The sequence below is a fragment of the Apis laboriosa genome, unplaced genomic scaffold, assembly GCF_014066325.1.
Source record: "Apis laboriosa isolate Shangri-la unplaced genomic scaffold, ASM1406632v1 scaffold5213_cov150, whole genome shotgun sequence".
In the NCBI taxonomy this organism is placed as follows: domain Eukaryota; kingdom Metazoa; phylum Arthropoda; class Insecta; order Hymenoptera; family Apidae; genus Apis; species Apis laboriosa.
Window position 1 is genome coordinate 402,040 of NW_025223582.1, and position 14,611 is coordinate 416,650.

The window sequence follows — 14,611 nt, forward strand, 5'->3', positions numbered from 1 at the left end:
ATGTACAGATATGGAATGACGCATAATAATACTTATGTTACGTGCTATCTATTAAATATAAATATTAAGATAAAAGGAATAATAAGATTATATTATCGATTTGTACAATTTTTATACGTGTAACCAAGTATTGTAGAATTTTTTTAAAATAGTTTGAAATCTCTTTAAAGAAAAATAAATACCAATTCCTTCGTGAAAAATCAACTCGAATCATTCGATTATTCTATTATATCAATATTGTAATTATTAAAATAACAATAATAATAATAACTTACAATTCTGTAAATCTTTCAGAAGGTGAAACGAAAATGTGGAAAATAACGTTTGGGGTGGAAAATGTGGAAAATTCTCGGCTATATATACTTGGCATCTCCGCGTTGTTCGAGGATGCCCAACGCGTTATCCTAAAAATAGTTACCACAATCCAAGAAAATAATGCTCGAGGAAATGAACGGATCGAAACGAAATTTCGTCCTATTTTTTTTCTTTTCACATCGATCACGTGACTCGATGTTTCGTAATCGGGAAACGCGCGGACAAGAAGTTTCAGGGACGGCGATATTGATTTTTGGCTGCTCCTTTTTCCGACCCCATCCGTCTGCGATTCTGTCCCCTCGAATCATTCGCCATCGACTGCACACACGCGCACACACGCCCTTCGATACGTGCATTTTTATTCCCCCGCCACGTTTCCACGGGGAAATAAGTGGCTTGGAAAGAGCTACGCCTTCTAATTGCGCTCTCTGAAAACGCCGCGTGTTAAAAAAATATCGTGTTAAAAAAACTCGATCGTGGTCTTTCGAAATTGCGAGAAGTTTCGAATATTAAATTTTTCCACTATGATTTTTTATTTTTTACGTTTCTTGGTTGAGAATGAAGATTCGATCTATCTTGTTCTAGTTATTTTGTGAACGAATTTTATTGATCGAATTCGAGAAGAGGAAAAAACGATATATCTGTTCATTTATATTTAATCCTCATCTTATCGAAGATATGAAAACATTTTCAAATCGATTCGAGTTTGAAGAAAAATCAACCAAAATCACCTCGAATCGATCTTTTCAATTATTTCCAGTTATTTTATCGAAAACGTAAAGGAATTATAGAAGTAATTCCGATATTTTCGTTTTACAGACTCGTGACCGGGGGCGTTCGTTCGCTCGGCGCAGAATTAAATTTTTCCTTGCAAATTGTCTCGGCCATACGTTTGTTTTTTTTTTTTTTTTTTGACAACTCCCCCCTCCCTTTTTTCCCAACGAAACAGTCGAATCTACTCTAATTGAATTTAGTTGGAATACTCGAGGTTTGGTATCACTGTGGATCTCTGTACAATAACATATAAACACTGTGAACAAAATCTAGATGAAAAGATGGGCGAAACGAATGAAAGAAAAGGAACAACGATTTCCAATATAACATATAACGTATAATTATCCCCATCATTTATATACTCGAGAAAAATACGAATTATATATATCGGGCTATAGATAAGATAAAAGTTTCGATTAAAAGAAAAAAAGAAATCTCGTTAAATCAAATAATAGAAAAAAATCGAAGAGATTATTTTTCCGCGTTTCTTTCTTTCTTTCTTTTTTTTTTTTTTTTTTTTCGATCAAAAACAAAAAAAAAAGGATAAATCCATAAATGGTTTACGCGACGACTCGATGGTGATTGAAATGCACGAAACGATTTGACCGGAATCAGAGAGGGAGGGGAGAGGGAGGGGGGAACTGGGAGCAGTCGCGCAGGAAGAAGGCTGACGGGAAACAAATCGAGGAGAGACAGTGGAACGCGGCATGGGTGGCGTAATATTGATCGACGGAGAGAGAGAGAGAGGGCTTTATAACGGTGCGTACCACCCTCGCGCGGTTGGGGGTGCAACATATATAATTTTATGACGAGGCACGCTGCACAACGCTGCTCCCTCCCCTCCCCTCCCCCCGTCAAACCTTATCTCTAAGTGCATACGTTGCCCGCCAATTATCTTTCGCCCGCCATTTTCTTTCCTTCCTTCTTCCCAGCTTCCTTCCCTCCAATTTCGTCGATAATCCTTTAAAACCACGTACCACGAGTATGGAATTATGATTCTCTTATTTTTTAACCATTCATTTTTTTTTTGAAGTGACATCGAAAAAATTTTGAGACTGGAGAATGAAGTGTTGTTCGAGATGACATGGATGTGTAAAGTGGGAGGAGGAAGATCAATCGAGGGGCGTGATTCGTCTATCGATGAGAATATCAAATTGTATATTAAAAGTAATATTGTTCCCCAACGAGGCTATGAATCATGGTTTGGGAGGCGTTCGACATTTCGTGATTTCATTTATCAAAGAATGATGCAAAGAAAATCCAATGCTTTTTTTTATGTAAATGTACAACTAGAAAACTAGAGCTCCGTCTCGTAAGATATTGATTTTTCTCCCTCCTTTGAACCGAAATATCCATAGTTAATTATATAGAATATCATTGTTCAATTCCATTTAAAAATTCTCTTCTGAATCTTCGATAGTTCGAACGGAATTTTCCTCCTAAATTTTTCAATATTCAAAGCAACAAACAAATTTCTCTCGTTACGAGCGAATAATAATAAAATTCCCCAAAACTCACCGGATCCAAAATAACTTTTCCAATTACGATTCATCGACATACGATCTTTTCTCGGCATCATCGAACACGCATAGTATTCGACATCCAAACTCGCGCAAGAATCGCGACAAGATACACCACGTTCTATAAACTTGTTCAACTTTATTTTCAAAGCATTCGCAAAAAACTTTTAAACACCGTTACACTAATTATCGCTCGCCCAGACCTTCTGGAATCCTTCCACGTTACACATAAAACGCGAAATCGACTTTTTCTCCGCGAGACCAATATATCGCGAGACGATAAAGATAAGATAATGCAACGCGACTTTTTTTCCTTTTTTCCATATATATATAATATATATATTTGTATATATAGAATATATACATACACACATATATATTTTTTTTTCTTACATTCATAACACGCAGATTCTCGCGAGCGTCGTCGCGCGCTTCGTCGTTCTCTTTCCCTTTTGTCCATCCTCCTTTTCCTTTTTTTTTTTTTTTTAAATTTTCTGTTCGGTATTTTTTTCTATTCGCATGTCGTGCTTCCGATCGATCAATGGGTTTCCGGGTATAGGGGATATTCTCGGTATCATGTGCTTCCCGGACGTGTTTCAACGGAAATACAGGTAAACGAGGCGAAACGACGGCTTATTCACTTTCGAGGACAAGGAATCGCGTTATTATCTCGTTTCGATTAATCGTCGAGCAAGAATCGGGGGATAATTAAGCGATACAAGTGTAATCGAAAGGGATTAGTAATTGTATGACTTGTAATTGTGGAACGAGAGATGTGAAGTTTATTTTCGACGAGTGTTTTAGTTTCAGTCGAAAGATTAAATGACAGATCGATCTTTGAGTTTTGAAAGATTGATATCACGATTTGGTGATTTTTTTTCGTAGTAATTCTATCCTCCATAACGAAATTTTGATTTTTTTTTCTTCTTGTTTGTTGCAGGTAAGCCTATCCTTATGGATACACGCGTCTACTTTGTTCAATTTTAGAAGATATTAGCATATAAAGTGAAGCAACCACTACGTATCGCAGTGAGTTTATTAATAAGAGATTGCTTCCACGCTTCACTCAGGCATGCTGATATCGTTGAGTTGCAGTAATTATGCATCTGTGTCGACGGAACAATATTAATGTAATATAAAAATGGATGGAAATTCAAGGTTTATTTGGAAAGTAAATTCCAATAATTATTTATTTATAATTTTTTTTTAAAATCGTCAAGGAATTTTTCTTTTTTTTTCTTTTTTTTTTTTTTTTATTCAGAATTTTCTGCACTGGAAGTTAAGGAAATTTCTTTTGTTCATTTTCTTACACGTACAACGCAGTAGTCGTAAAATCGATTGACACGGTTACTTAATTATCAAAATTAATTCTATTTCAATTATAAACGTTACATTACATTGAATTTCATCATCAAATTAATTTTCTTCGAAACATTTGATAATTTGATGAGGTAATAAGTGAATTATATAAATATTTTTAAAAAATTATGTGCTGAAAGCATGCTCGGTTTGAGAGAGAGAGAAAGAGAGAGACTGTGTGCTAAATATAATTACAAGGTTAAAAAGTAGATTCGTGTATTGAAATATAAAATTGAGCACTCGAATCTTTAAGATAAGTGTATTTTATATGTGTATTATTGTTTTCTTTTCACCATGTGAAATATTGCACGTTGATGTATTTTTTTTATTTTTTATATCTTTATAAAAATCTTAATGTATCTTGCTATGTTATAAATATTTATTTTTAAGCTTCTTGGAATCTCAGAAATATTGCATAACACGATACACGAAAGCGGATAGAATGCTCTTTGCGTCGTGCTTTCATCGAATCGAAGGAAAAAAAAGAATCACCCATTAAAACGATATCGAATTCTTGCTAGCCTCTCTGAAAGCCAACCCTCTTTCAATCAATGCACAACCTCCCACTTTTATCATCTCCCGTAACGCTATAAAATGTCGCATATTCATCCGTGCAATTATTATATTCTCTTACGTAGCGATGAAAAACAAATTTTCCTTCATTTTAGAATTTTATTAACGATTCTTGGACGGTTTTCGAGAGGAGAAATATGCGTAAAAAATCCATCCAAGTGTTATCCATTTTAAATATAATATAACACAACATTATTGTATAATTATGATACTTCCTGGTAATCTAATGGACGTATTAAAATTAACAATTCTTCAATCCTCTCATTTTCTTTCTTTCTTTCAGAAAATTGGAAAAATCCAAATTACAATCTTGTAATCAACATTTAAAACATGGAAATATATCATAAAATATTATCGTTTCACGGTTTATTAACCGGTTGGTAAAGTAACACGGCAACCTTTTTTATTCCCGCGAAAGACCAGAGTCTATTTTAACCAATGAGATTAGACCGGCGGTATTCGAATATTTGGCGCGAAAAACAGCGCGGTGGAAAGTAGAGCAGAAGGGAGAATTACAATTTACAACCAAGTCCCCGTTGCCCGCGTGCGAATGAACGAAACACGACGAAACAACGGCGTTGCGTTGTTACAATTTCGTGAGAAAAAAGGAAAACTCGGTTTTTAATAGAGAGGATGGCGAAAGGGTGAAGGAAATTTATAAGAAGGCAAGTTGTTATTAGTTGTTTTCTCTTTCGTATCGTATTCTCCTCACGCGGGAAGAATTCATTTCGATACGTGAAATAGTCGTGAAAAGATGTTTTAGAGGACCAAGAAATTTAATTTGTAATTCGAAAGTTAAAATTAGTATACGTATTCCCTCCAATTTTAAAATAATAACTTTTATTAAAATACGTTTAATAAATAAGTGTACAAGTCCTTTTATAGTAAAAGTGGTTAATAATATTGTTCATTTTCGACGTAATTACAAAATTTATTTCTCTGTTATTCTAAAACATACTGAAACTTCTCCTATTTATGAACGGCAGTAAACTTCCGCCGAATTACGTGTTTAATAATACTTAAGTGTATATATATATATATATATATATATATATATACACACACACACAACATATGTGTATATTACATAATTAATAAGCTCAAAATATTTTATTGAAAAAAATTAGCAAGGAAATTATTGAAAATGGATCTATATAATAATATCTAATTTTCTCATAGTCCTTGATTTACTATAAAAAAAAAAATAACCAAATCACCTAGTAATAATTTTTAATCCATGTATATACACATATATATATATATATTATCGTCAATAAAATTTTACGATAATATAATCCTCGATTACACGTACCAATAAATTTCGAATATAAAATATTATTCACCGAAAACTAACTAACACACATATTCTCTATCTATCGCATTAGATACATTAATTTACTAATTTATCATATTTATAATTTTTCAACCACATTAACATTCTTCCCGCTATCGCGTTCCAATATTTGAATTAAAGGGGATTAAACGGCGACGATTTGTAATGCGTTTCGTTTTGACTCTGGCAGTTTATAAGAACGGCACGCCAGACATCGCTGTCCTAGAAAGTCGCGGATTCGCTGGAAACGGCGGCGATAGTTTATTCGTGTCACAACGCGGCCAACGTTGCCGCGATCGATAACACGTTGGACGTTACACGATTTCGTCGATGGAATCGAAACTCGATTCCTCGGCCGTGCTCGAGTTTCCATGAATACCGCTCGATTCGTGGGGAGTTTCCTAGGGAATTTCGATTCGCCTCGGGAGAATATGGGTGTCGCGTTCGAAGGAGGTGGCTGATTGGATTTGGATTTGCAAGTGGTTCGCTCTTACGATGAACGAACGAACGAATTGTTGACTTTTTAACGCGAGAAGAAGGATGTTGAATTTAGCGATCGTGAAACTGGCACGTCGTTGAACGAAATTGTGAAATAGTAAATTTTGTTCTTGATTAAAAATTTCTTAGTCTGAGAGATTTATTTATTTTTCTTGTTGGAACAAATTGATTGAGTTAGGTTAAATTTCCGTGAAACTGTATTAAAATTTTTCGAAAAGAATCGTAAGAAAACAAAAGTCAGTGAAGTGGAATTTTATAAATGTTTCTATATATGTTATGAAAAAATAAAATGCTGATAATTTAATTCTTGAATTTTCTTCGTAATAATTTCTCGAGACAAATTATTATAGAAAGATGATATAAATGGGTTACACATTGTAATAAAAATTACGATTAAATTAAAATTTTACGTAGAAATAATAATAAGTTTTTTAATGTTATTTTCATTACTTACCACGAAGGAATTTAAGTGCTCGACCAAATAGGAATATTCTTCATTGATTTATGCGGTTCATATTGAGATGTTTTATAGCGATGATATTGAGGTTATAGGTTGAATAAGTCAATCATACTCTAGCTTATGTTTGCTCCATTTAAGACATAACTATATCCTATCCTTTTTTTCATTTCACATTTCAATCCGTTTTTAAATAAGAATCTCGTGTTGTAAAATCCATTAGATTCCAGATGTTCAACTGGATTAGAGATCGAAGTATTCTTTTTTACGAATATTACTACGAGATTAAGAAAACATTTTGAACGATGAGAGAGATTAATGCTATCCCGCACACACTCGAACAAGAATATATAAATTTCATTACCTTATGGAAAATAAAAAAGGAAAAACATATAACAATAATCTTTAAAAAAAAAGAATGCAAATTTTATTTCCTTTCTAGGAATTTTCTAATTTTTCCCCTAGAAAAACGCCAAATTTATACATCCATTCCAACTTTAAAAATCCATAAAGAAAATAAAATCAAGATCAATTAAACACTAAACTCAAATTTATTCTTTCGTCTTTCCCCTGAAACCGACCCGGAAGGAAGGAAGAGGAGGAGGAGAAGAAAAAACGAAATGGTATCGTACACAATGTTACCAGCATTTTGAGGAGCTCGTGTAAACGCTCGCGAGAAGAATGGTTGTTGTATTTTGCGTGTGGTGGCAGCATCGCTGGTAGCGAAAGAAGAAGAAGGGAGCGTGAACAGAGTGACAGAAGGCGAGATAATCCTCTTCCTTAAACAGCTGCAATCTTCGTGGAACGATCGTTGATTGGTTATCGTTATGTTAAACATATATATCCGGGATTTTATTGCTACTTGTATTTGCCTGATGTTTTACGAGAGTGTTAGGAGAAACTGCGAATAAAATCGGGTAACGATGATACCCGGCTAGGTTGGGGCCGATCAACGAAAGATTCATAATGGCGCGTTAGATGGATATGAGAAGAGGTGTGAAAGTTTTATGAAGCTGTTTCGACCATTGGCTTTAGGTTTTATGATTAGGGTTGGATTTCGTTGAACGATCGATGGAACGAATATTGCTTTGGTGGATTGTGGATTTTGCGAAACGGGGATACGCAATGTGATTTATTTTAAAGGCATTCATTAATCCCTCGAATGATTATTACATTCTGTTTAAAATCGTTGTATAAACAGTAGAGATTATGAACATTTTTTTTTTTTTTTTTTCGTTCATTTCATTCTATGTATTCGTATAATAATGTAATATAATAATAAGAATAATATATATATATATTTTTATGGAAGAATAATATTTTCAAATTGTAAAATCGATTTAAATCCTTTTCAAGATTTTTTCAAGAAAAATTGGGATAGTGGAAAAAGATGTTTAAATTTTCAAGAAAATTTGAACGTCAACGAGGAAAATTATAGAATTTCCGGTCGAGTTTCATTAGCGTAACAAGAAGCGCCGCATTCTTCCATTCGAGGCGTGTGTCAGCAAGAATCGAGGATAGAATTATCGATATCCGTGTTTCACTAGAAAGTAGCCTAGGTTACGATTGCAAACGATTGTTCCTCAAGCGTGTTATTTTATTGACCAGGCGGGGAATTCAATCTTGTTATCGTTCTATAAATTTCGATTCACCGGTATCTCTTTTTATCGTTGAATAAAATCACAAGAGATATCATCCTTTTATTCTTATTTCATTCAATTATTACGTTAAAACTTTTTCTCGAAATTATTAAAAATATATATATTGTTACAAAATTTTAAAATTAATTTCTTAAAAAAAAAGAAAAAAAATTATACCTCTTCGTTTCTCAATTTGAAATTAAAGTTTTCTTCAAAATATTAAAATTACTTTTATTTGTCGGAACTGAGAGGATAATAAAAGAGATATAAAAAATTGGAAATTCCAATTTACGTGACCATTCAGAAGATTTGCCAATTTAATGTTGAATTACCGCGAAAATAATCGATGGGTTCCGGAAACCACGATGCGATTGTCTTTAACTTGTGCCGCGTAGAAGGCCAAAGTGAATCGAGGCTTGTTAACATCGTTAAGCCCGTGGGAGTACAGTTCATCGCGCATTTATCGAGTTATACCTTCAATGGGAGTATTATTAAACAAAATTATTCCATGGTAAAATTAATATTAATTTTACCAGAGACAGTCGATTGCTACTTAAAATTAATCAAATTTAACGATTCGATCTCTCCTTCCTGAATTCATATGAATTTTTAGATCGATTGCTATTTCTGTAATAACACAGATTACAACCTTTCCAGAGATGTAATCTAATTTTTTTTACCGGAAATTTTATCACCGATACTCGAGCAGATAGCACGTTGAAAGACACTCTTTTGCGGAGTGACGTTATTCTTGCATAATAGGTAGCTTACACAAAGGCATTATATAATTCTAAAATTAATGATAAGTTTTAAAATTCGATTATAAAAAATTACGAAGAGAGATGTGGAATTGTTAAAAAACGCTCGATCATCGAATTATTTAAATGGCTATATTTAATCAAGAACAATCGAAACGTTCGAAACATTCTCGAAACTTTCAATTATTAAACGTTTAATTATCTCTTCCCCTTCCTTTAATTCCCTCGAATCGCTTATCGCCGTTTTAATCATCGATGATAATAATAAAAACGAAACAAAAAAGAAATTAAAAAAAAAAAAAAAAAAAAATTATATCGACAACGCGCAAAGATCGATGAAGAATTAACGAAACTTCCGGATTGATTCATATTCGTCCAATCGATTAAAATTTTTATCACGTTCCTCGTTCACCTTCCTCGATTTACGTCACGTATAATATTTGTTTACACGTGATATCTTATTCGCGGATTAAAACCCCGTGTCATAAGAGTAAATCGATTAATGTGGAACAGGAAGAGAAAGTGCTTTTACAACGCGCTGTTATGTTTCATTAAATCCACCGGATATTTCGAATCTGTGCAATTAATTCGCATTACGAAATAATAATCGATTGGCCTTCGATTTTAGAGAGAGAGAGAGAGAGAGAGAGAGAGAGAGAGAATTGTGTGTGTGTGTGTGTGTGTGTGTGTGTGTGTGTGTGTGTGTGTGTGTGTGTGTGTGTGTGTGTGTGTGATTATTAAATTGAATAGATACGAGATCAGAGATTTATTTTTATTGTAAAAGAATCGTGAGAAGGAAGGATGTAAAAAAAGAAAGAGGAGCAATTGATTAGCGGATTTCCGTTTTAGAAAGGAAAATTATGATTTTATTTATTGAATATTTCCTTTTTATTTCAATTTTTTTAGAAAACGAACGAGCGATAATCCGATAATGCTGTTTATTATTATTATCGATGAAATAAATATACGTTTTGGATAATCGAACCGAAAAAAATAAATTTCGTTGACGTTTCTTTAAATCATCGAGTTGAAAAAACTATGGCCTACAAAGAGTTCAGGGTTAAACAAACGTATTACGCATGCGGTGAAACTCTACTTCAACGTTGCAATTTTCTCTCTTGAAATATGGTTTATCCTTCTCATTTCTTCCTTTTGTTTGTTTCTTTTCTTTTTAATGGTTACTCGAGAGTCAATTACCAATTAAGACAAGAGAGTCTGAATTCTCAGGCAATGATTGTCAATTGATTAATATTAATCGCAAGAATTTTCAAATTCCGATTTGGGGAACGAAGATCATTGTCGACCGGCAAGTCTCTAACGCTGCTCTCTATTTTCATATGAAAAGAGAATAAGGGAAGAGAAACCGTGGCTGGCTAAAATTGTCGAAAGTTGACTTCGCGCCAACTTCGCGGGGAATATCTTGGTTCATATTTCGTGGAACACAGCTGATGGAAACTTCGAATCTTGCACGAAATATCTTCAAATTATTCCTCTTCTTAAACGAAATTACGAATTTCGTTTCGTTTCGAAAATTTAAATATAAACTATAAGAAAATCGATTACTTTATCATACATCCAAGTTCGAACAAATATATTTAAAAAATAAATAAATTCATTGCATCCGAGTTAAAACACGCGTTTCTGTCTTCGTAGAGAATCTCGATCGAGCGTGGAGGATATATTAATCCAGCGTGAAAGGATTTTCGTTTCAGGGAATATGCAGTGGATCCGTAGGCGGTCCGGAAATTGCACGCTATTATCGTCATTGGCCAGTTTTCCACGTTTCTGCAACTTTCACCACGCGTGGCCACGTGACGACGTTGGAACGAGCTCTGAACGTGCGTGCCGCTCGTGCCGTGACAACGATGGATTTTTCTTCCAACGCGCGGGGAAATCGTTTCGTTTCGATTGCCCGAGATACCCTTTTCCCGTATGATCCCGTTCATCGCGATCGCGTCCGCGCAATCTGGAAAATTGGCCAACCATCGAGACAAAACGTTTCGTTTTGCAATAACAAAGTTGTTTTTCAATTCCAATCACCAAATTCTGTCGTCGAATTGTGTATGAATTTCTAATTGTCGCAGGATCGACGAGATGTTTTGTATTCGTTTCTACAGGAATAAGATATATAATATATAATGTATAATAACTATTTCGAAACAATTATTTCGAATTTAAAGAGTATTAGAGGTAGTTTCGAGAACTTTTTGTTTTCGAGCATACTCGAATTTATATTTTCGCATAAATATAATCTTATCTTTGTATGAATAATTTTCTACGCAAATATCGTACGAGATACACAACATATAACAAATTACTCGAAATCGAAAGTGAAGATCAGGTTTACTTGGAGAAAGAAATTCGAAATATGAATTTGTTCGAAGGATATTCCATCCAGGTATTTCATTCATCGGTTCATTCATTCATTCATTCATTTTTTTCTTTTTTTCTCTCTTTCCCAACAACGGCGTTCTCTCGAGAAATCGAGTGAAACCGCGTTCGATTTATCCGCGCTCGATCCATCACGGCTACTGCCTCTCTCCCTCCCTTCTCCCCACGCCGTGCGCGCGCAATATTGCATTCATTCGACGAGAGAGGTACTACCCTCGCTTACCCCCTCCCCATCTCGGTTTCTCAATTACCACGGCGACGACGACACGCTCGTTGCGATCGTTGCGCCTTAAAGCTCGTTTCACAGCTCGCGTACCACGACCTCGATTCCATTGCGCACGAGAACGAATCAGCTTCCCCATCGGTCTCTCCCCTTTTTCCATTCCGCTTTCCTCCTTTGTCGAGCGTGCAAAGGATTAAACTTAAAAGAAGGAAGGGAGCAAGTACAGCTTCGAACGGAAGAATTTTCCAATTTCTCGAAAAGCTTTTTAATTTTCACTCGTTCGAAGAATTTCGTCCGAATCCATGTTACACGAATTAATATTAATATAGATCGAGTTATAGATGGATATATTAGATACGTTTGTCAGGTTAAATTGATCGATGGCTAACGATTTTATTATTATTCTTAGGAGATTATGTTTAAGAATTATCCTTATATTTTTCTGTATCTCGTAAAGGGGATCATCGATGAATATACCTTTCCATGTGCACAGCGCTCGAGAAAGATCGTCAGCGCGTTTATGGCACTTTTTTTGGTGATTTTTATTATCGAGGAATCTCGTGAGAAATAAATGCTACATTTCCAGAGAAAAATATAAATCAATGTGCAATAACTTCATATATACAATATGCTATCTTATGCAGAGCGACTAGTCACCCATAGTACGTCAGTGGCATTTTATGTAAAGCGACTATAGTCGCCCGTAGTAACGAAAGGATTAAGATATACAATTGCATTTTTAATATTGTTCAGAATTCTAATCGATATTCCATTTAATTTGGAGATCGTATTTTTTTTTTTTAAAGAAAAAGGGAAATTTATTTTTTTTTTCGATAAATATAAAATCGTACGATTTGAATACAAGAATTATATAAACTTCGTTCGCTATTCGTCGAGTATTTATTTCAAGGTTTTTAAATCGGGCACGAGTTTATCTTAATATAATACCTTCGTTAAAGTTTTGAGATTTCGCGGAAAGATTAACTGGATTAATAAATCAAGTTTCATAGAGGAATATCCGTCCGTGAGAAAATAAAAACAACGCAGAATCGCGTCACCCATCGCGAACGAAAATTAAATTAACTCGGTTTCTTAAGCAAACTCAATGAGATCAATTAAGGGGAGGCTGTTTTATTCGCTGAAATTGGTACCAAGACAGCGTGTACTTTGATTTTTAGACGGCGCCATCGGGATTCCTCTCTGCTCGAACCGTCGACAATCAATGATCCGTACGAATTTATATAGGGATTAATTTAGAAATTGACCTATGTTTCAGATTAAAATTTTCTTTCCGTTTAATCGAAAAGTGAAATGGAAAACAGAATATAAATTTTGATTTTTTTGATCAATAATAAATCGTATGTTTTATCGAATATGCAAAGAAATAATAGAACGTATGTATGCCATTTAAAAATTTATTGGACAGCAATAAGTTATCAGATAGTATCAAATAGTTGCTCTGCATTCAGTGATAGATATGATATCACTTTGTACTGTAATAAAAATTTAACGGTAGCTTTTGTAGTTTTTTTTTTAATGAAAGTTTTATTACATATTACAAACAAATACTATATATATAGAAAAAAAGAAATTGCCAGATCGTATAAATGCAAATCTCGAAGAATACGTTATACGTGAAGAAGTGATGAAAGTGAAAAAAGAAATGAAAGAAAAAAATAATAGGATTTAATAAGCGCTTAGTAACAAATCGAAAGTCACTAGCGGATAGATCGAAAGGATAGTATCGAGTTCCTTTTTCTGCCGCGATCCATTAACCTCCACGAATGCAAATGATCACCGAGCAAAGGCCAAGCTCTCTCACTCTTCCAGACATTCTAATTCAAAGCGAAAGTCGACTCGTTGAATTATGCGACGCGTGAAAATCGATCTTATCGAAACTTTGTCCTTTTTTTTCTTTTTTTTTTTTTTTTTTTTGAAATTAGTTCTAAAAAAAAAAAGGAATTTTCATTTGAAAATCGATCGTTCGATTCGATTTTCGAATAATAATTCGTTTTCGATTCATACAATCGCTATTATAAAGAAAGAAGTACTATGAAAATTCAAACTGAAATTAAAATTTGAACAAGAAGTTTTTAAAATTTAACTAAAAGAAAAAAAAACAAGTGAAATAATAAACTCTTACTTTTAATTTCGCAAAGCTTTCATAAAGAAATTTGCATATATTCTTCACGATTTCACAAATGAATCCTGCTCGAAGAATAAAACTTAAAAGGAAATTTGCGAGATAACAAAATTATACATCGAGCCTCATCCATCTATCCATCCGCTCGATGAATTTTCAACCTTGATACCGATGTATTAAACGCCTCTTCTCATTGCACATGTCTCCTCTCGACCCTCGATCCTCTCAACCTCGGTGTGCGATTCGCGAAACGCTCCTTGGCATTTCTTCCCGTCGTGGCCCGTCTCCGCCTGGTACGAGCTAATCAGAACTCGTTACGTAAAGAATTCGCGGCAAAGAGACGGCACGCTTGATTTTCCGCTCGCGGCCACGACACGAGTAAACTTTGTTAACGAATAGCTCCCTTGGGAGCGCGCCACCAACCGGATGGAAACTGAAACAACGTGCGAGATTATGCGTTAAACCCTTAACGTACGTGTCGTCGGTTTTGTGAATTTAGTGTCGAAAAGCGTGAAAACCACTTCTCGTTTACCCTTCCTCTCGTTCGAGACGAAATATTCAAGCTGAAGAATGAAAAGGAAGAATATTTTTTTTGATCGGTTTTAAAGAGTTATCTCCTACACGATA

General features: G+C 34.4%; 2 protein-coding genes across 9 annotated transcripts in view; one reads left to right on the top strand and one right to left on the bottom strand.

Moving 5' to 3' along the window:
* Positions 1 to 2,800, bottom strand: part of LOC122717497 (myotubularin-related protein 14) — a 38,101-nt gene extending 35,301 nt beyond the window's left edge. For 2 of the 3 annotated variants that reach the window (XM_043941624.1, XM_043941623.1), the window contains exon 1: positions 2,608 to 2,800. In XM_043941624.1, coding sequence (XP_043797559.1) covers positions 2,608 to 2,668 — 61 coding nt within the window. In that variant the 5' untranslated portion in view covers positions 2,669 to 2,800. The remainder of the gene's footprint in view (positions 1 to 2,607) is intronic. The other variant, XM_043941625.1, reaches the window with a different exon arrangement.
* The window catches only part of LOC122717495 (IQ motif and SEC7 domain-containing protein 2), a 77,368-nt gene that overhangs the window by 29,748 nt on the left and 33,009 nt on the right, over positions 1 to 14,611 (top strand). Inside the window, exon 1 of one of the 6 annotated variants that reach the window (XM_043941618.1) lies at positions 3,108 to 3,220. The exons of the other annotated variants lie outside the window; for them this stretch is intronic. Coding sequence (XP_043797553.1) covers positions 3,129 to 3,220 — 92 coding nt within the window. The 5' untranslated portion in view covers positions 3,108 to 3,128. Of the gene's footprint in view, positions 1 to 3,107; positions 3,221 to 14,611 lie in introns of those variants that run through there. 6 annotated transcript variants of the gene reach the window in all.